Here is a 27,824-nt window from a genome sequence, read left to right on the forward strand (position 1 = left end):
GCGTTAAGATCTTTGGATCAATGTAGTGCCATCTAGTTCATTTAATGTGACAGATTTACTGGACGGCGGTATATATAAAGCGTTTTCCTTGCGCCATATGAAATATAACGACAAATATTTTTACTCGTTTTGGTTTTGAATTGACACAGCAAGGGTTGGCTATATACTCAAGGACGATGGATGATTCGTTTTTTTCTCATAAATTGGAATGAGCCGATGATATTGTGATTCAGGTTAGTCTTACCACCTAAGCCATGTCCGCTCCTGAACAACCCCCTAAACCTAGGAATAGCTCGAACGGACTTATTCATACGCTAAATGCCTACTCGCAACTAGTAATCCACGTTCTGTGTGCATTAAATTCCTAGAATTAACAACATTGTTGACTATTGCTAATAGCTTGAGGTTGTTAACGTTTTTAGAAACGGAATGGTGAATTTTTCATGTATTATATACGTATATAAATAAATCTTACACTCTCTAATACCTACGATGTTCGCTAGACCCTTTTGTAAGCTGAATGCCATCTTATCGTGTTGTTACACATAGTCCTCTTTATTAACGTAGTATCAATATTATAATGATGGCTGTGAGGTAAATAATTGTAACAATTTAAATTTATACTGTGTAAAATTAATAAATAGCAACACAAAGGATCGCTCTGTCGCAAGATTGGTCTACAGTTTACTTCTTGCCTTTATTTGGCACTGATTCGAAAAGTATCTCGAAAACTTAAAATTAAATGTGGAATATTATTGAGTCTAAGTTCACAGTGCCAAATAGAAACGCATTATACGATGGCGCAGTACAGCGCTACTTTTTGCAGCGGATTGCCACAATATTAATCTCGACAACAAGACTAGATAAGCACAATTGTACATTTTAGTTGCGTAAGCAGTTACGATACGCAATTTTGATACAAATAGTTGCGCCATCACTTATGAAAGTAAAATTTACAAGAATAAACCCATGAACCATTCCATGAACGTTGGAATGTTTTTCCTTTAAGACATAGACAACCTAAAATCGAAAAAATACTTCGATACTTGTGTATAATTTAAATGACAAATAACACGTAAAAAAATATTGATGCGTTCTAAAACGAAAATTCCAAGATAATTTTACGAAGGAATTTCGAGCTTAATAATTGTGGCAACCCCTGACTAGAAGCTCACAGCTTTTTCAGCAGTTGCTCAAATTCTCAGCATAACATACCCCATGTTTTCACCGCTTCTAGTCGATCGTTTACAGAATACCACCGTTATTACCCTGGCAACATCACACTGTTCGCTGGCAACACAGTGACGGGTGTAATGTTGCCAGTATGTTCGAATGTATCACACCACAAGGACAAATTATTTAATATTGTTGATGTTGATTGTTAATAAAATGCAAATAATGTAAATATCAAAATAAATTCTGTATTTGTATTTGATATATTGTTTCTGTTCAACACCTAGATATCCCAACCCAATATGTAAAAGATCCATTGGACGCAAGTTTTAGTGTGACTATTTTATTTTGTTACCTTAAACCTAACTTGTACAGTACGGGATTTATAAAACGACATCGATTTAAATTTAAAAATATGTATTTCATTATATGTTCTGCACAAGGAGTCAACAAAACATTGAGAAACTAAGGCACTCCCTTAGTACACACAAATGAACAACATGCTATCAACAGATCAAAGGCACAGTTGCAAACCTTAACAGCAGTAATTGACTATGTAGACACATTTGAATACTAAATTAATAATACTGCTACATTCACTTCCATAGTCAACTATAGTCTGGCAAACCCACTTTGTCAGAAGTGTACTAACATAGACAATTTGAATTTCGCGTCTTTCTGACAAAGTGGGTTTGCCAGAGTATAAGTTCCATAGTGAAACTAGACCACTTGTACATTTTAAATATCATTTTTGTGCTCTGCAACCCAAACTGTGAAAGTCTACCACGCATCTCAAAATTCGATTCTGACCTTTCAATAAAAATGCCTCTGATGGGCAAGATGATATACTTAATATTGGTTATATTTTATATTTGATATTAAAAAATACGATAATTTAATTATTGCATCAAATGCACTGGCTGACACACAACATAAATGACTAATCTTGGAGCATCCTCCTCATGTGCGAATTTCTACACCCGACATTGGCATTGGCAAACCATACTTGAGATAACAACCAGCTTTTAGGCAAAAACAAAAACATTTGCTAGCAGTATACCAGACAGTAAATAAGCTATTTATTGAACACCATTAAGTTCAAATCACTTCTAAATTCACTCACCACAACAATACTTTAATTTAGTTTCACCAATTTCGTCACAGCTTTTCATTAAATTGAGATGATGTGTTACTTAACCCTGTCCAAATTATACACATGTTTTGATGATTTCCTCGTTTTCATATGTTTTTTTCCTGCACTAACTTTTCGTTTTTCTTCCTCAAGTAATAGTGGTGGAAGCGAAACCTTTCTAGCATTGTTATGTTGGCCAAACGCACTCGGTAACCTGTGAGTGTCATGGTACTCAGGAGTATGTAGCGGTTCCAACTTCGCCAAATCTCTACTGTTCGCTGTGATCACTCTGCCATTTAACCCATTTTTGCGCTCCGAAGCGCTCATAGCCGTTCCATAATTTGACGGATCCAAAGAAACAAAAGACTTTGCACTGTTCCGATCATAGTTTACCGAGGAATCGGGACGACAGTTTCGCATCCAGCGTGACGACGCGATTTCCGATTTTATAAAAGGATTTTGTCGTTTCCTTTGTAAAGGACTACGTATTTGTATCGGTGTAATGTGAAGGAGTGAGCAAAATGAGTCAGGAAGCTCATGCTCGTCACCAAACATAGTAAATAGATTTACCTTTTCACGCTGAATTTTGGTCTCACTGAGGTTTTCTATCGATATTCTCGGGGAGTTCTGAGGAGTGACGTCGGTGCTGCTCTGAGACAGGCGCTCCTCACTTTCACTGAATTCTTCGTAATCACTGTAGTGCATAGCTATTACCTCGTCATGTTCGATTCCTCTGAATGATGGCCGCTTTTCTGGTAGAGATATAGCTTTGCCGATGACTCTGGAAATTATAATAAAAGGAAAAATTACAGTTTATTCTAATAAGAAAACAATATAATTTTATTTATTTAAAAATTTGATTTGGGCAACAAGGTCATGTTACAAATACCTTATAGAATAACATTCATATACATAAGAAAAGCATATAAAATAACAGTCACAACATACAAGTGCTAATTGTCACATTAGAAATAACATTAAAAAATGATTTCTAGATATATGTGTATGATGCTGTAGTATAAAATGGCGAAGTTACATAACTCAGCAGTGCTGCCCAAGATGAAATATTTTACATGTAAAATAAACGTGTGGTTACCATACGCCCTTTGGCCTTATGCCCTTCATTAAGTGATGACTGTGTACTTAGCAGTGATTAGCGTCACTACACACCATCCTACTACTAGCAGGTACATAATTGTATTTCAACACTATTTAAGCAGCATTTTTATAAACAATTCAATCCTTATTGCAGGTTTACTGGCTTACATAAATATAGAATTTATACCGGGTGCCCAGTAATTAATGGAAAACATTCTAAGCACCGATAGGGCGCCTTAGTCTGGTGCAGATAATGCACATACAGGGTTCTTTTTGAGCAGTTAGCCATACGGATAAGTTTTTTTTTTTTTTTTTTTATACTACGTCGGTGGCAAACAAGCATACGGCCTGCCTGATGGTAAGCAGTATCCGTAGCCTATGTACGCCTGCAACTCGAGAGGAGTTACATGCGCGTTGTCGACCCTAACCCCCTCCCACCCTCGTTGAGCTCTGGCAACCTTACTCACCGGCAGGAACACAACACTATGAGTAGGGTCTAGTGTTATTTGGCTGCGATTTTCTGTAAGGTGGAGGTACTTCCCCAGTTGGGCTCTGCTCTAGATCTGGAATGACATCCGCTGTGCTGTGCCCTACCACACAGAGCGAGATGACATTCACAATGCCCATACCTCTCTTGTGGACGTAGTTTAAGGACATACCCGGGTCCGATATAGTCCGGATAAGTTGCGAAAAGACCCCAAATAAATCTTAGTGAATTAAAAATAATACATTTTATTATATTTCTCAAGTTGTAGCCACTTTTTGAAATCCGAATATTTAACGCGCGCTTGGTCACCCTACAGTACGCACTCGGTGGCGGGGCAGGGGTGCATGGCACCTGCGTCCGATTCAGACGGCACTAATAGTGCTAGCGGTATGCCTAAAAACGCTGCAAATTGTGTTAAAAGCATGAAAATTGGCACGATTATTCTTTAGGCCATTTGATCAATTTGACCGGTAACACCAAAAAAAAAAATTGAGGAGTTATGACGTCATCTTTTTTTGTATGTTTTTTTTTTGTTAAGAAATTCAACAGCCCGCCTGTTTCCGGCCGGGCGTCCCTACACTACATCTAGGGAGTTATAGCTATTTTTTAATGATGTTACTTCTTCTTATAAATAAAGCAGCATAAATGAGTTTTACTTTTAAAATACTGACATTTATAATTTAAAACATTCACTGCCGGGAACCCACCTGGTGGGCGCTCGTGAACTTTGTTCAGCGGGTTGTTTTGTATGCAGCTATAGACCACCGGTGTCTGGGGTAGTGCGCCATTTTTTGTCTGGCAGTGAATGTGTTAATATATGATTATAATCTTTTAAATTGATTAATTTAACAGCCGTTAAAAATATTTTTACATACTTTTCAATGATGGCTGAATAGCCGGGTCCACACAGAGCGAGCATACGCGCGAAGCAATTTCCTCACGCACAATACGGTCAGTGTAGACGTCTACGCTCGCTCTCTGTGGACCCGCCTATTGCCGAATATGTCTGTGCCTTTGATGCCTCACCTGTCAAGAAATTACAAAATGGCAGACAAATGTTTGATATGTCACCGTATTAAAGTATTATTTTGCTTAAACTTTGGTTTTTTCTTCACAAGTGTGATAAAAAACATTGAGTGTAACTCCGGGGGTAAGGATATTGCAAACTCGAGTCTTTAATTCCACCCTCGTCTCCAAAATTTTACTTACCCCCCTCATTGCACAATGTACTATTAAGAATAGGCAACATTCCTATTATTTTATTGTAACAACTCAACATCTCATTGATGTTTAAAAAAAACTTTTATCAGTACCTAAGCTGCGGATGCAACTGTCTCCACTGCTTGCACTCCTCAATGATCTGTGGCCGATTGCTTTTCTCCCCTTCCTCATTGTACAGAGTCCGCTCTATCCTCTCCCACTCTGCCGCCAAGGTCCTTGTGGCTTCGGCTGTGCTCCTTAGCAATGCTGAGCCTGCACTGCTGTCACTTTCTTCACTGCGGAAATCTGGGGTCCCTGCAAGAAAAATTGTAATGACGTGATTATTACATAGGGGTAGAAGAAATAATGGAAGGTATAGAGCAGGGTTCATTATTAACGTAATAGAATTCAAAGTACTATAATGTCCAACATTTTCTTCAAATAAAGGCATGGAAAATAACTGTTTATATTCTATGTCAACATTAAAAGAATATAAGAAGATTTGGACTTGCAGGGCAATGTGTTTTATTTATGGTTTTATTTTATCACAATTATTCTGTATTTCATTAAAACTTGAATAACTAAAAACATTTAACCCATTATTGCCCATTGTACCCACTTTGGTACACCTGGGTTTGATTCGATTTTCTACTGTAACTTTACCTAACAGTAAAGTAAGTACCACATACCTGTCTCGCTCTCCGAAAAGAAGTCTGAAAAAGGAGTAGTAGGCCTCTCAGCACTGCCCAAGCGATAAGGCACTTCAAAAGAATAGTTTAAATTACGATTTACAAGATTATTCTTGCTAGCCGATAGAGCAGGCAGCTCAGAACGATAATTAAACTTCTGTGAATTTATATGGGGCAAGGAATCAATGTATCTGTTTATATTCTTTTCACGGGCCGATAAATAATTACGCGCAGACATAATCACAAATTATTGAGCGCATACTCCTTCGTGGCCATAATTAATAGAAGAATAAAGGATTTCGTTATGTGAAGCGCAATAGTAAATTTCGTAAATTATTTGTTTCAATCTCGAGATTCTTTAAAAACACAGGAAAAGTTTGGAAAATAAATCAATCAACAGACCCGTCAATTTTGGTTTTTCTTCAATTGACAGTCAATTCTACCAACATATTCTCAAGAAAAAATCCGTGTCTATGTCAATATGATTCATCCCTATCAGTGTTTATAATGATCGCTCATCTCATTTCCGTTTCCCTGTAACTATAGCCAAGCCATTTCCATCAGTAGTGAAAAGCGGCAAATGTAAAAATGTTTGCTGAAGGGTTATCGTCCCATAGAAATTTTAAATTTCGCGCCATTTTCTAGTGACGAACTGGCTTGACCGGCTAAACAAATCATTGAAGATACATTTATGCGAAACAAAGACGTGGATGTATGTGGACGGCCCTATATTGTACAGTATTTCAACGTGCCTTTTGAATAAGTATAATTTAAGTATATCTATTAAATTAAAACGTTGATATATCTATTAGATGAAAAATATGTAATATATAGTAGGTTTAGGAGCAGACCTCATGTTGACTGCAATGACTGTTGTCAAAATACAGCTGCTCGCCTTGTCCATTGTCGACATCGACAAACTGTCACTGTCACTAGCTAGTGTCATTTGGCATATTGGCTTGACTGGGCGGAGTGGGCTACACCGAAGTCCGGTAAAAAAATCGATTTATTAAATCAGTCGTGTTATGAAAATAGTTTATTACTAACAAAAATAGCGAACATGTCTCAAGCATTCACTAAGAGCGGCGACAAAGGTCATGATGAGGTACATAGCATATTTTATTATCTTTTTATCATAGTTGGTTAATTTTCAATTTGCCGCCTTTGTTTTATTGAAAATGTGTTATTTTTTGGGAGTGTGTGTTTTATTGTTAATGTATTATTTTATAGCTGTGATTGTAGTGTGTTACTATTACCATCTAGTTAAGAAAACTGTCAGGTTTGCCGCAGTGTCGCATTATGCGGTCAGGCGCCGTGAGCTCGCACGAGGTATTGATGGAACGATAAGAGAACAAATCTGCATTTGAACAGCATTCCTATTTTATGCCGATAAACAAACAATGGTGCCTTTGACCCATGTTGTTACCCATTCAATATAAAAGTTTGTTATTATTCTTATTGGATTGTTACACATTGTTGAAATCATCAGTAATTTAAAGTGAAGCTATGTAGTTAAAAATAATATATATAACATAGATTATTATTTTTATATTAAATTAACAAAAGATCTCAATGTTTCCTTGCTTGCTAGTTTAGACTGGAAGTTAATTTATTTATGTATTATTCAATTTAACATTCAAATGAATGACTGATTGCTATTTGCTGTTTCATCTGCTGGGCTGTATTAGCAACTGGATATTTGAATTTTGTAGTAAACATATCAATTTCTGTCTCTATTCATTATTGTCATGTTATAAACAAAGTTTTTAACAGTTTACTAAAGTTGACAAATTTGACAATACTTAGTCGTGCCAACTGCATTGCTGAGTGGAGACCATTTTAGCCTCACATCTTAATCTGTTTGTTTTTGTATTCTTCGTCTTTCACCATTATTTTGTTAATGTAATGATGTGTTGCCTGAATAAATATTATTCTATTAAATTCTAAAGGCCCAGCTCTATTATGAAACTGGTGAGAGCTATAAAAAAATTATATACCTACTTTATATTATTTTTAGCTCCTGTATTTACACTAGTAACAGTCACCCATTGTGTGATAAGGTAATGCTGATAATCCCTTAATGTGACCTATTGTTCAGGCAAAGGAATAATGAAACACTAATGACTTGTAAACATAATAATATGAAGGTCTTCTTATTGATTTCACTTTTTTACTAATTGTCACACTAATGTGCATGTATTTACAACAGTATAAGTTTGCTTAATGTGTCCCACTGCTAAACAGTCTTCCATGTATCCCAGTACAGCAGATTTCCACTAATATACATTTTTAAATTATATTACAGAAAATCCTCATGCCTTACACATACATCTTGCAAGTGCCGGGAAAGCAGATCCGGACCAAGCTCACCTGTGCGTTCAACAACTGGCTCAACATCTCAGATGAGAAGCTCAAGGCTGTTGGAGAGATTGTGCAGATGCTGCACAACTCTAGCTTACTGTAAGTCTTTATATACTTACTGCTTACTGCTAGCCTTTCTCTGTAGACATTTTATCTGGTTGCCCATGTCATAGGCCTCTCCCATATTCCTCCACGTGTCTCTGTCCAGAGCCTGTCAGAGCAAGTTCAGGCCTGGTAGCTGAAGCCTTGTGGACAAGACAGTCTATATATATATAATCACTAGCAATCAATGACTTTTACTTTGTGGGATGATGATAATGATGATGATGGATATAAACTATCACACATTCATACTACACAGAAAATTTGGTTGTAATAAAGACCTTAATGTTTGTGCACTATGGTACTAATTACAGCAAAATTTTCGTTGTAATTAGTACGAGTGTGCACTAGGGTATCGCTATGTCCTTCCTCGGGCTTTAAACTATCTGCATACCAAAGTTTATCTAAATGGGAATAGTGGTTTAAGGGTGAAGAGGTAACAACCAGACAGACATACAAAGTGACTTTTGCATTATTTATATCAAGTAGGGATTATTACACAACACATTAAAAATTTCTTGGAACAGGGGTCTCCAAACTTTTTGACTCATGGGCCAAGGCTAGCCTTCTACTTCTTTTACTAGGTGACCTAAAATATATTTCCTTTTTTTATACTGCTGCATATTTATGCATCCATTTGGATGATTTTAAACAAGTGTCTGTGTTTAAATACTAAAGCTAAAGGAGTATATTTTGAAATAATTCGTTTTGTTTTAGTTAAATCATTGGAGTTTTATTTTTAATGTAAGAGATATGTAAGTAAGAAAAATATTCCAAAAATTGATTTTCATCATATAGTGATACCAAATGTGGCCAAATATATCGAAAATATATGCTTATTTTTATCATGGTAACAAGGGTGTGTGACGATATTTCAAGTAAATAAAGGTATTTATAGTTCTTAATTATTTCCTTTGTAACTTCTTGTAGAGGTTACTGATGTGTAAATATTATAAATAAACATCTGGATTTTTATTGAAGATTTATTAATCTTATAGCCATTACGAATAAATTTACTTAATTATCTGCAATTTTTCCTTATTCAGTATTTGCTTTACAGAAATTTAAATCAATTTTCTAGCAGAATGTACAGTCAGATGCAGAGAGAGGTGACCCCCCCTGCATACAATCAGTCTAATGCAGGGGGGTCACCTCTCTCTGCATCTGACTGTACTAAATAATAATTTATAAAATTAGAATTTGAACAACAATTTAAAGTACTATTTATGCTTTATTGAAGTAATATATTACCATTATTAATACAATTCTGTCTTATTATAAATATTACACATGAATGCCTACAAAAAATACTAAAGATCAAGCGCAGTAGCGCGTGACGACTCAATGTAATAATATACCTACAGGCCTAAATCACCTATCATATAAAATCGCTCGGCTATAATCACTGACAATGGCAATCTTATACAAAAAAAAATGCTATTGATCATCATCATATACAAAAAAAATCTGCTAAAAAATATATATATGCAGGGTAACGATATGGGTACAACTGAAATTTCAATCGAGCCATCTTTAACCTAGTTAGCTTTTGATTCCCTTGCAAGTATATTCTATTTTTTATGTGGTTTTTTTCGTGGTGGTGGTGTGGTTTTTTGAGTACGAAGCTCCCCACGGTTTTTATTGATTTTTACAAGTTTTGAGCCGTTACTCCTACATTTGGTCGACATATAGAATTATAAGACAAACGGCTATCGGTTCTTCAATCTTTTATCTCCATTCCGGTCTGCCGGATTTTGTTTGAAATGAATACTTATTATTTTATGATATTTTTAAACATTGTCCAAAAAAAAAACACTTTTTTCGTTACTCTATTGCTATGAAGGATCTTACATATACGAAATCTACATATTTGGGTTCGTCTTTGACGTCTCTAAAAACTGGTCAGAGATTTTAATTTCAAATTAATTAACGCAAAAGCTATGGCCAGAAAACCAGGTTTTTGGCCTAAAATTGTTTAAGAACTTAGAAGTAAATATGGGATAGTATATTGCTTAAAACAGTTGCTGTTAATATCATACTCTACAAAAAACATTAGAAAACTAAGCGTTTCAGATCGAAGATCATTGCCACCAGGGAGCCCCTTAAAACGTATAACAATTCCATATAAGTATAATTAGAATTAAAATGAATTAAATTTTTGTTTGACTCAAGATAATGATGTACCCGAGATAAGTAATGTGGATGGGGTTACATGCGCCGTGAACCTCATACTATAATTGTAATCGAGAAAGACAGAGAGTTCATTCTACAGCCTCCTCTTAAAAATAATAATCATACGGCGGTATATTACATTCATAACAAGTTGCAACATCTGCTTACCTATACTAAACTTCACCCGGACCAAATGTGCCAAAAATACTGGCGTCTCCTCGGCATTGCTTCGCTGAATGACCAGTGATATTTTCTGAACCAGGAAATAACCAGAGCGAGGGTTGTACGACACGGCACGAGACACGGTATATTTATTTAATTTAACATTCAGTGTTATCACTATCGGCCCGATTCGAATAATGAGATACGATAACGATAAGTTCTGGTTTAGATAATTTCTCATTTAGATATCGTTTGTATGTCGTATAATTGACAGAAGCAGCTCGATTCAGGCAACCAATGTCACTTTGACGTTAGAAATATCGTAGATAGATCTGATTGGGATCACAGCGAAATCTAAATAAACGTAAATTTTGGCATGTCGTTTAGTTATCGATCTTCTAAAGATCTTTCCAAGATCTTAAACGTGTCTTAATCATTCTTCGAATCGGGACATATATCTATAATAAGTACATATACATATTCGGAGAATCTTAATCTTTACTTTTCGCAGCTTTCTTTCGTCATTGACGGTTAGCAAAGCCGTTAGGCCTCTTCACAGAATCTTATTTTTGTTCATGGTTTTCCTCGTCATAGTTATGCGTACTCGCTGCGCACGCGCCAATACTCGAAAATTTGGCATACGTAATCGATAAACATATTGTATGGGCACGGCGCTCATGTAGTAAAATAAACAGAGTGTTACATTTTCGTTACCTAATTACTGGTGGTGGCTCATGCCATCTATACATCGATGAACAAAATCTAAGCTAAGATTTTTCCTTGGTCGATGCTAGGAATATTTAAATATGCTCGACGGTTTTGACCTTAACTTTAATAGTATTACAGGATTACCTACATGTACCTACATTAGATAGGTTTTAGGCTTGTCTAGAATATTATCTAAATATATAATATAATACTGTCGCGTAATATAGATACTCAGACAACATACTACCGGTTCGAGTAGAACCTTCAAATTTGAAATATATTCTTCAAATGTGAAGGAGCTTCATTATGAATAGTTTTTTTTAATGTAACCTCTAAGAGCTGAAAATGGAGTTAAAACTCTCAACTATTTTTCACTTCCTCCTACCTACTCCTACTCTAAACGGTAGTATGTTGTCAGAGAGTATCTATATTACGCGACAGTATTTTTTATATAATATTCTAGACAAGCCTAAAATCTGCCTAATGTAATTTTAACGACTCCTACGTGAACGAAGTAATAGAAGGTCCACAACAGGAGGGTGGAAATTCATTAATAATATTTAATATTTTACCAACATCTAAAGAATCTATAATGAAGGCGGACAAATACATTTTAATTGAGTAACATTTTCGGGTCTTAAGGTTTAGTCCGTTGCCAGACAAACGGACAGACAAAAAGACGTCGTAGGCGTATATGTAGGTGAACGAGTATTCGTAACAGTGACGTTCGGTCACCCGTAGTATATTTTATTACTTTATTATACTAAATAGCTGAGTCCACTGGTTTTGATTGATTTACCTTTAAGAATAAACGCTCTAAACGGGCAGACCGCAGTAGATTTTATATTAAACGAATAGTTTCCCCTCCGTTAATAAACGGCCTTCAATTTAACAGTATTTACTATCATTCAGATTAATTGATTCGCTCCATTACACCATGACTCATGCGGAATACCCATGCTACAGTGTGTTGAACGTATCCATCCAACAAAAAAGCTCTCAGCGGTACAATGTTCACATGCTTTAGGGCCTTTTGGTTTAACGCAACATTGACGTAACTATTCCGGAGACTAGTTAATGGTGCCATTCCAGAGTATTTACGTGACTGTTTGGAGCCCAGCGTACTTGTAGAGTCGACGTGGATGCAATTGTACTTAGTTTTATTGTTACTGTCACTAGCTTTTTTAATTCGATTTGGTAAATTGATTGAAAAGTGAAGGTTGGTCTTTTACGATAGCTTTTATCTTCTACATACCTTTATTTAGCTTCAACGTGTACCTATATTTGTTAGTATGTATGTTTGCTTCAAATCTTATAAATAAATAGACGTATCACAATTTATTTTTCGACAGTAACTTATTTAAACTGGATAACTGGGTCAAAATTCTTTTCGTTGTCTTGTTTCTAACCACCCTGTCACGCGTACTTTCTATGAAATCGATAATAAAAACGAGTGCTATTGTATGTCTTTCTAGCTGTAGACTATATTTAACGCGAGAAAAATTAAAAACTAAATTTAATCGCATACAAGAAGCTCCACTTCGTCGCATTTTTTGTGTACAAAAACGAAGACGACATAAACTTTTAACCCAACTAAGAAGACAATGTTTTGTAAAAAAAAAAATCTTCATCTTCTTGATGATGTTTTTTTTTACGTCTGACTTCCAAAAAGTTCTCTAAGGTAATACCTACATTAAGAAGTTATACTTAAATAGATAGTAAAGATACTTTCCTCGTGTCGTCATATCTTATTTCCATTGGCTACGAACATAGGTATTAATGTTGTCATACGCCGTGTCCTAAAACGAATCGTGAACGTGACAAGATAGTAAATGAGCCTACGTCATTGTCATTACTTACCAAGAAACACTGTTTACTTGTAATTTCGTTATCGGACATATTGTAATTCTCACGCTTTGTTTGTGTGATTTATCTTATTTGATATCGTTGTTTGGGTATTCCTTTATGAGTAATGGCGTAAAATAGACGATTAACATGCCCTCTCATTGTTTGAACAAGCAATGTTTAAAAACGAGAAAATGTATACAATTCAAAGCATCAACACCCACATATTGATGATGAATATCTATTAGTAGGCCCTAATGAACTTACATTTATTTCCAAGACCCTAATTGCTGAATTAGTGTATCATTACTACTTAGTTTTCATTCAAAACGTCGCACATACTAACGCGACGTGAAAACTGTCACAAGTGATGACTACACAATACATCACCTCTCGTAAAAGTTTCAATAATTAAGTACCCTTTTAATAAATCAAAATCGTTCAATAAATCTAAAATTTACGTCTTGTTTCATTTTGCGATTATCTTAAAATTCATGCTTTACTCGTCTGATCAGAATAGATTCGATAAGTTTTTGTACACGGTAAATTTCTTTTTTGTATGGGGAAAGAACATCATGTTCCGATAAAACCGTTTGACTACCGATAAAATTTTATTGAAACTGTATATTTGGATTGCGATAGTCATTACTTACTATATGTACGCCACATTTATGTGATGTTACTATGTGGTATTATGAGAAGGTATATTTATATGTATACTTGACTACTCACCCTTGAATTTTAACCGACTTCAATTTCATAGAGGGAGGAGGTTCTGTATTCGGTTGTGGCTATTTTTTTATTCGTGATAAATACTTATGATCATATTTTGTTACAGAGTAGACGATATTCAAGACAACTCAATACTCCGCCGCGGGATCCCAGTAGCGCACTCCATCTACGGCGTGGCTAGCACGATCAATGCGGCTAACTATGTTATGATCATAGCGCTAGAGAAGACTTTGGAGTTAGGGCATCCGATGGTAAGTAGCCTTCACTTTGCCTCCGAGACGACATGTCACTGAGGGATCCCCGTAAGGTACTCCGTCTAAGTGACTAGCTTGGTCAATGCGGCGAAGCATGTCGTGATCATAACGGTAGAGAAGACTGTGGAGCCAGGGCATCCGATGGTAAGTACTTCAGTAGGCCTCGCTTAGATTCGACAACTCGATGCTGTGGGGTGCCCGTAGTGGCCGTAGTGTACTCCATCTACGACGTGGTTAGCATGTTTATGATTAATGCGATCATCTATTTCTTTATAATAGCGTTGAAGAAGACTCTTGATTATTGTAGTTCTTAATGTGTATAAATTTACACTTTGCCGAGGGCTATTGTTGCATGTCAGTAGTCCGAATATACTACATGTCTACATGGACTCGATAGACATCACAAAGCCCTTCATTTTTTCAGGCTACAGCGGTATACACAGAGCAGCTTCTAGAACTACACAGAGGGCAGGGCATGGAGATCTACTGGAGAGACAACTTCCGCTGCCCTTCAGAGGAGGAATACAAGGAGATGACCGTTAAAAGTAAGTTCATTCATGTGTAGTGTTTTCACTTGATGGCATTATAACAAGATGCGATTTACATTTTTATCGAAAACATCCACTACACAGGAACAATTGTGTGCGCTCATAACACAAATAAATGGATTTAATACAGATACCTAAAAAAATAACAAATTAATTTAAAAGTATTTAATAAAGTGAAGTAAATTAATTTTGTCTGAAAATGTAATTAAATAGCTAAAATATATGAAGGGTAACTTAAATTAAAGAAACATTTATTAATTACCAATACGAGTTTTTACGTGTATTTGGTTTTAACGATTTTTTTGGCTAGAACTTTTTATCCAATACGCAAAATGTGTAGCAAAATATGTTAAGACTGAACTCCGAGTATTTCCATATGGTGTTGGACTTATTTCTACAGTTTCAGTTCAGAATCATGACTTCGTGGTAGTATTTTTGGGATTTCGCCCCACATGTGCATTACTCATCAGATGTCTAGATTGCGCGTAGTCACTGCTAAAAATAAAACGTTTCGCGTTCCCATCGCAAATTATATCTAAAATGCACTTGTCAGATACACGTCGTAAACCTTGAGGAGTAATTAACAGACTACAGATCATTATTATGATGCTCTAGCTCCTGCCAACCTTCCTCCCGTCTTACACCTCCCGCATTGTAGCTACGGCAATTTGAATTATGTCGCGCATAATATATATTTTAAAATACAGAGTGTACAGATTTTTAAAGGGTCGGCAACGCGCATGTAACACCTCTGGAGTTGCAGGCGTCCATAGGCTACGGTGACTGCTTACCATCAGGCGGGTCGTATGCTTGCTTGCCACCGTCGTGGTATAGAAAAAATATATATATATTCCTACGTTTTGCGCCCTTTACCAGTCTACCCGTATCTAACTACAAGCGCTGGGCGTGAATCTTCGGGATAAATTGTGTATGTGACACACACACACTGACAAACTTTTTTGTGCATTATTTCAGTAATATACCTATTAGACGTACTTTTCTCCTTCTCCTAATACTCGTAATGTTACCTAGAGTTCTAACTTAACTGTGTAGTAGTAGTAGTATTAGCCTTATCTTTGGCTGTATGTTACTGAAGTAACTAGCTATTTCTTCAAACCCAATCTGGCCTAGTGTGGGGCCGCAGGATATTTTTTGAATTAAAAATAAGGTTTTTTTTTCTTTTAAATAATCAATACTTATTCTTAAAGGGTAATAGGGGGATATATAGAGATAGAGGAGTGCCCCTACATTTTGAATGTCTGGCTGTTTCCTGCTGACATCGGTTTGTTAGACTACAAATGCATCCAGTTCTACGTTGTTTCTTTTTGTACAGAAACCGGCGGGCTGTTCATGCTGGCTATCCGCCTCATGCAGCTGTTCAGCGAGAACAAGGCGGACTTCAGCAAATTGTCGGCCATCTTGGGTCTGTACTTCCAAATCAGAGATGACTACTGCAATCTGTGCCTACAGGAGGTAAGCCTTCGATAAATCAAGTAAAAATCTAATGAACTGACTATAGGTATTTTTATATTGTCTTTGGTGACCGCGATAGTTATTCGTGGTTTAGAAGTACCTATAGAATGTATTTTTTTTTGTTCAATATTTCTGTATCCGGACGTCGCAGGTTCAATCCCCCAGGTGCCAATGAGTTTTTTGGAACTTATGTACGAAATATCATTTGATATTTACCAGTCGCTTTTCGCTGAAGGGAAACATCGTGAGGAAACCGGACTAATCCCTATGCCTAGTCTACCCCCTGGGTTGGAAGATCAGATGGCAGTCGTTTTCGTAAAAACTAGTGCATACGTCAATTCTTGGGATTAGTTGCCAAGCGGACCCCAGGCTCGCATGAGCCGTGGCACCGAGACAACGCGAGGAAGATCATGATTTCTGTATAAGGGTACTTTTGCACATAGTAATTTTGACAGAGGTGAATATATAATTCTTAAGGGTTGGAAACGTTGATCCGGGCTCTATTTTAATTCATTATACGCGATATAATCCGTCGAAATAGTTTTATTTCAGGTATTTCTATCTTAATGTTGGCTCTTAATGTAACTTACGATTAGTGTAACAAGTTCAAAGAGCTTTATGAACGTTCAACTAACATTTACTTAGTAAATAAAAACATTTAACCTGAATAGATAGTTACGATAAGCAATTAAAACTATGACCAATAAACTACTCAACTATTTATTTTTACTGCTACCTGAAGCCTACAGCAACGATATGCAACTTGATCATTATCTTTTGTAATAATTGAAATTGAACTATTTATTGCAGACCGTGGTCCATAATGTGTTAGTATAGGTACAATTAAGTAGATACAATATTTTTATGTAACATTATATTTAAATAATAATACTTCATAAGGCGACAATAACAAAAAACGCAGAATATTGACCCACTTATCCTTAAAATCACCTTTATTTCTGACATTAACCGCATGACTAATAGACATGCGAAATTAATTATCTTGTGGGTGTCATTTCGGCGCGAAACGAGGTCTACTTCACAGAACTGATCCTAATAAATAAAACATGGTATGGTAATGCTGCAGTTATATTAATATTCATGTCTACCGCTTCTGAGTTAGTGTTGGTATCAGTGCATTCTGCATAATATGATGGGTTTGTTCGCTATTAATCAAGCCGTCTTGCCAATTTAAGATTGCCTTCCTCGAAGTGATATATTGTCATTTTTAACTGTCTTGTTAATCGATAATATACCACTATACTTAAAAGGTAATCTCGATTCTCAGAAATGAATTAATTGATTATATGTGGCATGAAAGTTGTATTGATTTTTATTTCATTTATTGCTTTACACGGTACACGGTATGTACCTCCTGTATCTGTTTTTGTATCAGAGTTATAGATTGTAGACGAGTCTGTGAAAAAAAATCGTGCCCCCCTAGCTTAACACATTTTTGGTACCTGAATCTCTTCTTTAGCTGCCCCATTCCGGGCACAATTTTTTCATAGAGTTTACGCATCTTCTACTATTAACAATCACTCTTTAGTAAGTACCTTCCTACGTAATTGTGTTGTGCAATAGAATTATAAATTACTTATTGTGTTGTGTTCCAGTACTCAGAGAACAAGAGTTTCTGCGAAGACCTGACGGAAGGCAAGTTCAGCTTCCCCATCATCCACGCCATCCGCAACCAGGACGGCGACAACCAAGTACTTCGTATCCTTTACCAATATGAACCTGGATTGGATGACAGTGTATTCGGTGTCTTGCGTGGGTTGCACGGAGCGGGTGAATGCATTTTGATAAATAGTATGAGAAACGCTAGCTGGCGCAGACGCAGGCAGATTTTACCTGCGATGGTTCCCGCGCATTTCAGCGGAGGCACTAAGATTGGGCGTTCGTCTTGCCTAGACCTAGATCGGTTTTCGCCATTAGCCACACCACACGCTCATCAAAATGATCTCGTTTTGTAAGATCAAAAGCTATTCTAGCTATATAAAGTAAATGCATCGTCATCGTCTAAGACATTTATTTTGTAGGTGAATCTTTTTCTAGTTTTATTCAGTGCCGTCAGCCAAAGACAAATTGTAGCACACTTGGTTATAAGAAATATTGTACTACGTTCTGCTAACATGCTTAGGGCCAGTTACACCAACCACAATCAACGGACAGGTCAGGTAAATGTACCGTACGTTTTAACATTAACAGACAGTTCAGTGCAACCGACCCTTACAGCCCATTGCAGGAAAGGCCCATAACTACCACGAAAATGCGAATTTAGTTTTTTTTTTTTAAACCACTGTGTACCTAATTACTTTGTACTACATCTTTGCCTACTTACTACATACTACTTACCAATTTTCATTAATTATTTAGGTTTCATATTTAAAAAGGTTTTAGATGGCTCGTAGAAAAGGTCTTTTATACAATATTAATATAATCAAGCTTTTTAATCTCGTACCTTACTTAGGCAACTCAGCATATCACGATTGTATAAAATCCTATTTTCGTAAGCGGAGTCCGAAATTGCGTTCCTTTGACATAGCATTAAGATAAATGCTTAAAAATGACATAAGAGGATTTGAGCTATCTAGCCAATAACACCCCAAATCTATTGTTTCTACAGCCATTTTATCATATTGTTTATTTTCCTTAACTAAGTGATTAGATATCCTACGGCAACGCACCCGAGACGTCGAGGTAAAGCGATACTGCATCGCCTTGCTCGAGCGGCTTGGCAGCTTCCGATACACGCGCGACACACTAGCAAGACTCGACGCCGCTGCCAGAGAAGAGGTATGGTCCTTCTCTGTTTAATTTTTTTTTAACAGATTTACTCGATGGTTAGATATCACACGGTGGATATGTAAAGGCTACGGAGGTCATAGTTCTTAGTTTAATACTGTGTCAAAAGGACAGGATACTCTTTAACTATAGAAAAGTGTGAACACCAATCCGGTTCAGCCTACTGAGCTCTCGACACTTAGTCAAACGTCAGTGAATCTTTCCATCATTTTCTTCCATGTTTACACGCCTTAGGTAAGCGCAATTTGTATGAGTTCATGTAACCTTTAATAACATGAGATTACTAGTATTGAGTCAAGGCATGCGTCTTCGTGAATGACACGATCTCTCTGATTAGTACAAATAATTATATTGTTTTAACAGTTCATGTATGTTTAGATTTTTAACTATCGTCATTTGACGCTAGAACGCGTTTGGTACGCCAGCGGAGCGATCAAATGAAATATAATAAAATCGCAGGCAGTCAATAAATACTCTGATTATAGGTGTTGTAGTTAGGTCCTGTGGTCTAAAGAAAAGGGATCATTATTAAGGCCCAGTTTCGTAGTCTTCTCTCACCCTACCTGAGCGTATAAGAGCGAGCGAGATGGATGTGCGTGCTCGGGACCGCGGATATCATGTTTTTGAAATTAAATTTTTTGTGTGTTTTAATAATGAAAAAGTAATCGCTGAGTTAATAATATTGCTCCTACATATTTAGAAGTAGTGTTCAGATTAAGTGCATTTTAGACCAATGTTCGTGTTTTTTTTTTCATCGAGCGAAAGTCAAATACTCATGATTCGAATTGCTGAAGTCTCTAGAAAAGCTCAAAATTGCTAAAACAATTTTTGGCAGCCGTATTGTGACCTAAAAAAGCGTTACGACTTTTCAAAAACTCCGTTCTCTGAGCCTACTGCACTTTAAAACCCTCTCATTCGTTCCAGGTGGCACGCCTAGGTGGCAATCAAGACTTAGAAAATCTTCTCGACGAGCTACTTAGCTGGCAGCGGCCTGAGGACGACTAAACACAAGTAGACCCACCACGATTACCGCTGAATCACACAAAAACATACCTTACGCCAGTGACGTAAGAACTACGAAGGCAGCAGTTATCGTGGTTGTTAAATTTAAAGATTTTGACAATCGAGATTTAAATTGATTGCCCCTTTAAATAAGGTTAACAATCGAATAGCAAGATTTCAAGTACATTTTGAAAGCTTAACTTTCGAATGCATTGTAAGATAGGGTAGTTGACTGACTAGTGAAATCAGTAGGGGTCGGACAAAAAGTGCGGATGACGTAAAAATGACGTAATCTTGCACACAGGATGATGTTTGAATTTGTATTTAAACTTCCGTGTGACATGTAGTAACAAAGTAGTATTAATGAAGTAACAAAATAATCGTAAATAAATCCATGAAATTAATAATACAGGTGGTAGGGTGATGTAGTGAATAAAATAAATTTCACGAAACTTGTTACCATAAGGTATAATTATTTGAAATTAGTTAGAACAAGTCTGTGGGATTGCCACAATATTCGAGTAAAGATGACATTTTAGAGCGTTTTCTTATACATTAGTAAATATAAATTTTAGCTAAATATAATCGTGAAGATACAATAGCTAAACAATAACGAAGTCAATTTATTGTTCATCTGATTGACAATGTGTCAGTCAAAACCGTACTTACTCATTTCAAGTGCCGATATCGTTTAATAAAGAGGTTGATAAATGATAAGTGATAATTGTTTATGAAAATCAAAAATACTATTTGAAATCACCTATAAGTGGTTTGACGTCATCCGCACTTTTTGTCCGACCCCTGGAAATCAGTTTCTTTTTCGAACTGTCAAAACGATTAGCCACTATGGAATCTATATGAAAATGACGTCACAGTCAAGTTACCTACTCTTTATAATTTATTAAATTGAAATTGTTTGTGAAAATAACTGCCGTCTGGAGTTTACTAATATTTTCTGGTGCTTTATTTCGTGCATGGTGTTAAATAATTTATTTTAAATTAAGGCAACATACCTATTATTGATAATGGGGAGTTTTGATTGTCAAAACCTTCAGTGTATTTATGTTGCGCGCTCACTTAATAAATTCCTGTACTTATAGTTTGAATATAGTTATTATATTCTATGTTGGTGCATCAGCCGAGCCGGGTTAATGTTTTTAAAAGCCGAAAATCATTGAGTATTATAATAAGTTTATAATTTTCCATAGTTATTTAGCGATTGTGTATTGTTAATAACTTTCGCTCGCGAACGTAAAAGTTAGGTAGGTACTTACTGAAGTTGTTTTCGAAAAATATTTATTAAATAATGTTGCTGTTGTTATTTTGAGTAATCTATTTTAAAAAATGCATCTGATGGTTGGAATATTTCGGATTTTGATTATTAACTGTATTTTTTCTAATAGATATACTCTGGCACACCCACTTTGCTAGTAAAAAAGCTGGCATATTCTTCTCATAGAATAAAATGACTTCTCATAGAATATTTTAATTTCGCGCCTTTTTCTACTGAGAAAGTGGATGTATCTGAGTGTATATTAAAAATACTTAAGTAAAATCGACCAAATATCGTGACAGTCATAGTTAGGCGCAATCAATTAATCCAAGCAGATTGATATTGACATATAACAACTATTAATAAACAAAACTTATGTTTTATTACTACGAAACAGTGCGTAAAAAAGATATAAACCATTTTTAAAATAAATATCCGGTCACGCTTGGATGTCACTCGCATATTCGTTCATATTTTGATTATTTTTTGTCCTTTATTGGTTTCATAAACAACATAATTAAACTTATTGGTATTTTTATACAATATTGTCCACAAACAATATTGTAAATAGTAACGTTTCAAGTGTGATACGGCTAACAGAAACCTGACAAATATCTATAAACATAAAAATACATTTTTGCTAATTTTTTAAACCAAGCTTTATAAATGTGACAAACTGGCTAGTCATATTAAAACAAAAGTCTCTTTTTGCATACAACCTTCTTTTTAAAATATTTTTTTTTGTATCATAACACACGTGACAATAACTGCAGAGAGCTGCAAAAGTTTGTGTTACCCTCTGTATAAATTAATTCCATTCGCAAAGCTCACTGTACATAACTTTGTACATTTACCCCCTTATTCATAAACGTCTACTAAAGTTACGATGCCGCTAATAATCGTTTGCCCCTTTCCGACGTATTGGTATGATGGCAAGGGACAAACGATTATTAGCGGCATCGTAACTTTAGTAGACGTTTATGAATAAGGGGGTAAGTTGTTTTGTAGTACGAGTTTTGACTAGATTATTGGTAGTGTGCAATTAATTTTTAAAATATTTCTCAAATGTTTATCAATTGTTATTTCGCTTGTATCATTAATATACCAGTTGCGATTAAAATACGCAATAATTTTAACACAAATCCAGCACAACATCCATTTATGTTCAACATAAAAATGGTTGTTGATTAATGCAAGATCTCTGCAATGTTAGGCGTAAATAATATAAATTAGGGTAATTCAATCAAAAACTGGCCACCGTTCAGTAACTAGCCATCTTATACTAAAATCAATTCTGTGTATACGTGAATAGAATTCATTTTACAAGGTGGCCAGTAATTGGCGATTTACGCTATGTATGATTTTTAAGCTACATTAATCAACTTTACAGTAGTCATAACATACAACAGAGTTATCTTTTTTGTAGTTGAACTAACCAAGTGGTAGCCAGGAAACCTTCGGTTCAGTAGTTCTATAATAATTTTTTTCACTGTGACATTACAGGTTATGTTCTCAAATTATTTGTATATTTTTAAGAATAATTGTTATGATACTTGTTGAGGCACTGTTTTATTAATCCGTAATTTTTTTGTGTAAAATATCTTGGCTAAAAAAAAGTCAAATAGGGTAAACTTTACTATTGTCGAACCTATCCATTAGCCCCTTCAACCTTAATATAAGGCAGAAGGCAGCAAGTTATCTTCAAAAATAGGGCCGATTATGAGACAATTTACCCTATTATGAACTAAATTAGTCGCTACTACACCTCACAGTATACCGTACCCAATAAGATTTATACTTATTCAACGAGGATATGAAAAGTATAGCATTCCAACAGAAGTACAGTCAAAAGATGTAATTTGTGACCCATTTCGTACCTTGTTACAGTGACAAACAACGTGAAAGTCACTAGAGACCTCATACTATTGTCACTGTGATACGAAATGGGTCACAAATTAAATCTTTTGACTGTATCATGGAAACTGTTATCCACGTGACTAAGCAACTGTCACTTTTTAATACCGCTAGGTAGAAAGTGAACGACGTTGTCTTAATCACGCTATCGAGTGGATATCCTTGACCATCACATCTCTACTGTAAGGCTAAGATGGTCAGTTTTTTATCATCTGTCATCATGCCTGTCACGTTCTAACAAGTATGTAAGTGCGAAAGTGACGCATGACCAGACAAGTGATAAAAATGCGACCATGATACAGCCGCTGGGTCCGTAAACAATATGACAAACGCCAATAAAAAAAAAAGTGTCGACACATGTCACTTCATTTCCAAACATTATTAAACTCGTCGAGCGACAACCATACCAAAAGTGTATGCAAAGAAATTTGGTCCATATTGCTCTATAGTAACACGTGTGATACAAAGTCGCTATGAGTCAGATTATAAATGTTATAACCTCAAAAGTAATGCTTTTTTTTTCCAAAATTAAATTTGAGTGTCGTTTGCATATGTATTATTAAATAGTCATTTACCACTACTTTAGACGTTAGAACAATTCTAATTAAAAAAAAAAAAACGTTAAAAGAGTTACTATGTCGCTCGACATGTAAATTTTCGATTGGCGTTTTATTAAAACAATGTCATATTGGCCCCTGGTGCGCCTCGATTTGACGAAAGTGGAGTAAACATAAGAGATAGGTTGATATAAACAAGTAAGTCGTTCAGTAGCACTTTCTTTGGCTTACTCTCATTAGACGTAGGACACATCTTTGGACTTAAATTTTTCATACATTTAACCTTTTGAACGCAGGCCTGGATTTAGAGACCTGTAGAATGTAATATTTACTGTTATGGTATGGCACTTTGAATTTAGGGCCCCCTTCTCCATCTTAAAACCATTGCTAGGTTGCCTGGGTCTTATGGGCCTAGGCAGAAATCCTGTACTGTTTGAACGCCAAGAACACCTAAGTCGTCGTTACTAGTCGCGCCTAGATAGGTGTTATGGCGGACGCTGTCCTTTGAAAGCAATGTAAACCTTACTCGAAAGTGTGAAGGTTACTTTTAACCTTTACACTTTCAAGGAAGGTTTACATTACTTGAAATTGTAAAGGCTCGCTTATGCTTGGGACTTTGGCGTTTGAGTGCTGTGTGTTTATGACATAAAGCGTTCAAAGGGTTAATGCAGTAATAAACTTCTGAAAACGTTTGTTTAAGGTATTTGGGCCTTATATGTTTCGAACCATTTTAACAATGGGTCATCTAAGGCGCAAGTACCTTACAACAATAGGTACTTCAAAGAAAAAAATGAAGCTAATTTTACTACCTAATTGAAAGAAAAAGATATTCAATTTAACGAAACTGTAAGTCAGCCGATCAGAAGATTTTCTGTAAGCTGAGAGATTCGGAGTACTTAGCGTGTTAAAGCACTTTACATAGATTTTTATATTTAGACTGCACATTCCACGTTGTCTACCATTACGTAGCTTAGAGTTAGAAACTTGTAGGTATGTAGCTGAAATTGAAAGATTTTTTAAAATACTTTCGTATGCAAATGAGCAGACATAATCTAAGCAGACCAACAAAACGTGGCAGTGTAAGGCGGACTGGACGCAAGCGGCGAGCGGGATGGCGGGCGGCGCGGTAAGCCACCGCCGCTGTCCAAAACAGGTTCATTCAAGTCTATACATTTCCGCCCGCGGCAGCTTGCCGCACCGCCCGCCGTCCCGCGCGCCGCGTGCGTCCAGGCCGCGGCCTAAATGAGACAGCACTAACCTCGTATATTTATGCAACAACCAAAGGGCTTTGAGTTCATTTCGTTTGCTTGTTTAATAATTAATATAGTCACAAATTAGATAATATCATATATTTCCCCAACTTTGATTGAAATAGCAAGAGGTCCTCTTAAAAACTCACTCGAATGTCACTCCATCAAGGTCGTTAACACATGTACCTACGATGAAACGAAGATATTCGAGTCAATTGTAGACCATGGGAGATTTAGTTATAGTCATATTTGAGTGGTTTTTCGGAACATCTTTAGCATGTAGGTATCATTTTCATTAATTCACGTAGATATTTCTGACAATGCAATTGTTTTTTTAGTGCAAACGGCCGAAGTGATAAATTGTAATAATAGTTATGGGTGTGTGCTTATATTTAGAATTTAACACAGTCAAGTTTTATTTTTATATTTTAAAGTAGTATTAAATCGAATGTTTTGTTAATATAAGTTTTTTTTACAAGATAGCTTTTATTTCGAATTATAATGTTTACGTATAGTTTTGTTTTTTATTTTATTTTCAAAGCACCATAGCTCACGGCTTAGGGCGATTTTTTTATTATGAGCGGTCGATTTCGTCACTCGAAAATCTGTGGAAAACTGCGAATTTATATTTTTGAAATACGTGATACGAGCGATCGAAATTGGGAATCTAGTGGTATTGACACTCCATTTCAATTATACTAGTACAATTTAAACACCTAGTAGTGGAGATATATTGAAGGGAGTCACACGAAATCGAGCGCTCGAAAAATCGGTACCCCCGGCCCCAATGAGGCAACTGTAGCCACTTTTAGACATGTACTCGTATACACTTTTTTTTACGTATGAATGCCTAATTATCCACAAAAGGCGCGCGCTCTCCACCCTAATAGAAAAAGTGTGGCGAGGATGTGACTCAATATTTACACGAAGTCTCTAGTATTAGGGCACTTGCACTAATTGGCATTATAACGGCAGAAAAGTTGAGAAAAAGTCAAAAACTTCAAAGTGCGATTTTGTCTTACTTTTGATTACTAATAAAATTTGATTGTAACATAATATGTAGTAATTAATGGTTTCCCGTCGTGTTTCCTCGGCAACGTTCGTATTTGGCATGTTACTTCAGTCAACATTTACAACTTCACCACATAAATGGTTGGCAATCCTCAGCTGTGCGTTTCTCCTGAAACTTTCAGCGCACACCTAAACTGGGGGATGAACTGTCGCCCGCGGTATTATTGGACCGATGCGAACTTCAAACCTTCAAGAAAAGAGCGTACCTACTCCCAAACTGTACTGGCAAACTCCTCTGGTGTTGCAACTGTCAAATTGTCCATGAGCGACGAGAAATTTGATTACCAATCAAGCAATTCGTCTGCTCGGTTGCTTCCTATATCATAATCAAACCTTAGTACGTTTTGTACTGGGACTGACTATGACCAATACCGGTACACGCCGGTGCGGTACGCACTCTTCATGCTAAATTCTTTGCTTAGTTTGGCTCCGTATTGCGATTTGTTCGCTTCTGGGATGCTGAACTTGATAAATTAATATAAGAGAATGTTTGAATCAAATGTGTAAAAATTAACACGTGTTAGTAAGGTCACGTCTGAAAATATCGATACGAAAAAAGTGCCAAAAATATGTATACACGACTTTATTGTCCACATATTAAGGTAGTGTATACATATTTTTGGCACATTTTTCGTATCGATCTTTTCAGACGTAACTGTACATCGTACTGTAGCTGTAAGTTTCAAATGTAATTTAAAATAAAATACGAACGTTCCCGCGAAAGTACGATGCGCAAGGATTATTCACTATATCTGTACATCGTTCATATTGTTAATCAACATTCGACCTTAATGCAAAGATATAAGTTCCAACAAGGGCCAGTCACAAGTGTTCTGTTCGAAAAAACTTATACAGGTTTTGGATAAAAGCCTCATTATTATTTTCTTTTTCGTTAACGCGTGTGTAACACTTCTGGAGATGCAGGCGTCCATAGGGCTACGGTGACTGCTTACCACCAGGCGGGCCGTATAATTGTCTGCCACCGACGTGGTATAAAAAAAGAATTTGAAGTACTCCTAGTATATTATTCATGTACTAAGAGCTGTAGCGCTATAATGATTACTACCGCAAACTTTATAAAACTAGCCAATAACAATAAGGAGGCTGCATAACTCATATCTTGGACTTCTAATTGCTAATGCAACCATGTCTTCCATAATGACAATAACAATAGCTGTAAGAGAAATATCAATTTTAACTTTAAAAGTGTATCTCTTCATATCCCTTAGAAATAAAAGCTTTGAGTGAAGAATTGTTTTATTAGTATTTAAAACCTATCCCTACACCCAGAATTAATTGTTTCTACTAAGAACTTGTTTTTTACAGCAAGCCTAAACCGGCAACGCTAGTCAAAGGAATTCCGTGTCTTACATTAAAAAAAAAGACTTAGTTTTGCTATTCCATACTAGATGGCGCTAGTATCTTTGAAATAAAGGTTTATGTATGTAGTCATTTGATTTGCCGGTTTATTTAATCATCTATTAAATTTTCTTTTCCTGAAGGTTAAGTCCTCGGTATAGACTTTATACTATAGAGTGTAAAATACCAAGCCTACATTCTTGGAGTTTAGTTAAAATTCTAATATTCATTAGTATTTCTATTCTACGTTAGATGGCGGTACTAGTGGTTGGCGAATCGTGAAAAATAAACATTTTTTACTTCTGTTCAAGAATACATTAAACTACTTTCAACTACCACGATTGCAGTAAATGAATATCCTTCTGGGTAATTTCCATGCGAAGGATATTTTTCATTTCCATTCTCTATAGGAATTGTACCTACTAGAATCACGCCTTCAAGAATCAGGCGATTC

General features: G+C 36.0%; 2 protein-coding genes across 2 annotated transcripts; one reads left to right on the forward strand and one right to left on the reverse strand.

Annotated features, from left to right (window-relative positions):
- Positions 1-2,017: 2,017 nt before the first annotated feature.
- LOC133520737 (uncharacterized) lies at positions 2,018-6,236 on the reverse strand. The gene is made up of 3 exons (XM_061855355.1): positions 5,780-6,236; positions 5,204-5,405; positions 2,018-3,086 (listed from the first exon to the last, which is right to left on the reverse strand). The coding sequence occupies exons 1-3, from the start codon at positions 6,015-6,017 to the stop codon at positions 2,363-2,365; spliced, it is 1,164 nt and encodes a 387-aa protein (XP_061711339.1). The 5' UTR covers positions 6,018-6,236; the 3' UTR covers positions 2,018-2,362.
- A 470-nt stretch (positions 6,237-6,706) lies between these two features.
- LOC133520738 (terpene synthase) lies at positions 6,707-25,454 on the forward strand. Its single transcript, XM_061855356.1, has 8 exons — positions 6,707-6,884; positions 8,085-8,239; positions 13,968-14,112; positions 14,540-14,660; positions 15,997-16,136; positions 17,753-17,855; positions 18,808-18,935; positions 19,869-25,454. The coding sequence occupies exons 1-8, from the start codon at positions 6,840-6,842 to the stop codon at positions 19,947-19,949; spliced, it is 918 nt and encodes a 305-aa protein (XP_061711340.1). The 5' UTR covers positions 6,707-6,839; the 3' UTR covers positions 19,950-25,454.
- The last annotated feature ends 2,370 nt before the right edge of the window (positions 25,455-27,824 follow it).

The sequence above is a fragment of the Cydia pomonella genome, chromosome 8, assembly GCF_033807575.1.
Source record: "Cydia pomonella isolate Wapato2018A chromosome 8, ilCydPomo1, whole genome shotgun sequence".
Classification (NCBI taxonomy): Eukaryota; Metazoa; Arthropoda; class Insecta; order Lepidoptera; family Tortricidae; genus Cydia; species Cydia pomonella.

What these genes read in the sequence shown, in the direction of transcription:
- LOC133520737 (XM_061855355.1), bottom strand. Translation starts at nt 6,017, where the DNA reads ATGTCTGCGCGTAATTATTTATCGGCCCGTGAAAAGAATATAAACAGA. An exon ending in CTTTTCGGAGAGCGAGACAG is followed by an intron (nt 5,406 to 5,779) that starts GTATGTGGTACT and finishes TTTTTCTTGCAG; the next exon opens with GGACCCCAGATTTCCGCAGT. An exon ending in CAGTTGCATCCGCAGCTTAG is followed by an intron (nt 3,087 to 5,203) that starts GTACTGATAAAA and finishes TATAATTTCCAG; the next exon opens with AGTCATCGGCAAAGCTATAT.
- LOC133520738 (XM_061855356.1), top strand. Translation starts at nt 6,840, where the DNA reads ATGTCTCAAGCATTCACTAAGAGCGGCGACAAAGGTCATGATGAG. An exon ending in CTGCACAACTCTAGCTTACT is followed by an intron (nt 8,240 to 13,967) that starts GTAAGTCTTTAT and finishes ATTTTGTTACAG; the next exon opens with AGTAGACGATATTCAAGACA. An exon ending in CAAGGAGATGACCGTTAAAA is followed by an intron (nt 14,661 to 15,996) that starts GTAAGTTCATTC and finishes CTTTTTGTACAG; the next exon opens with AAACCGGCGGGCTGTTCATG.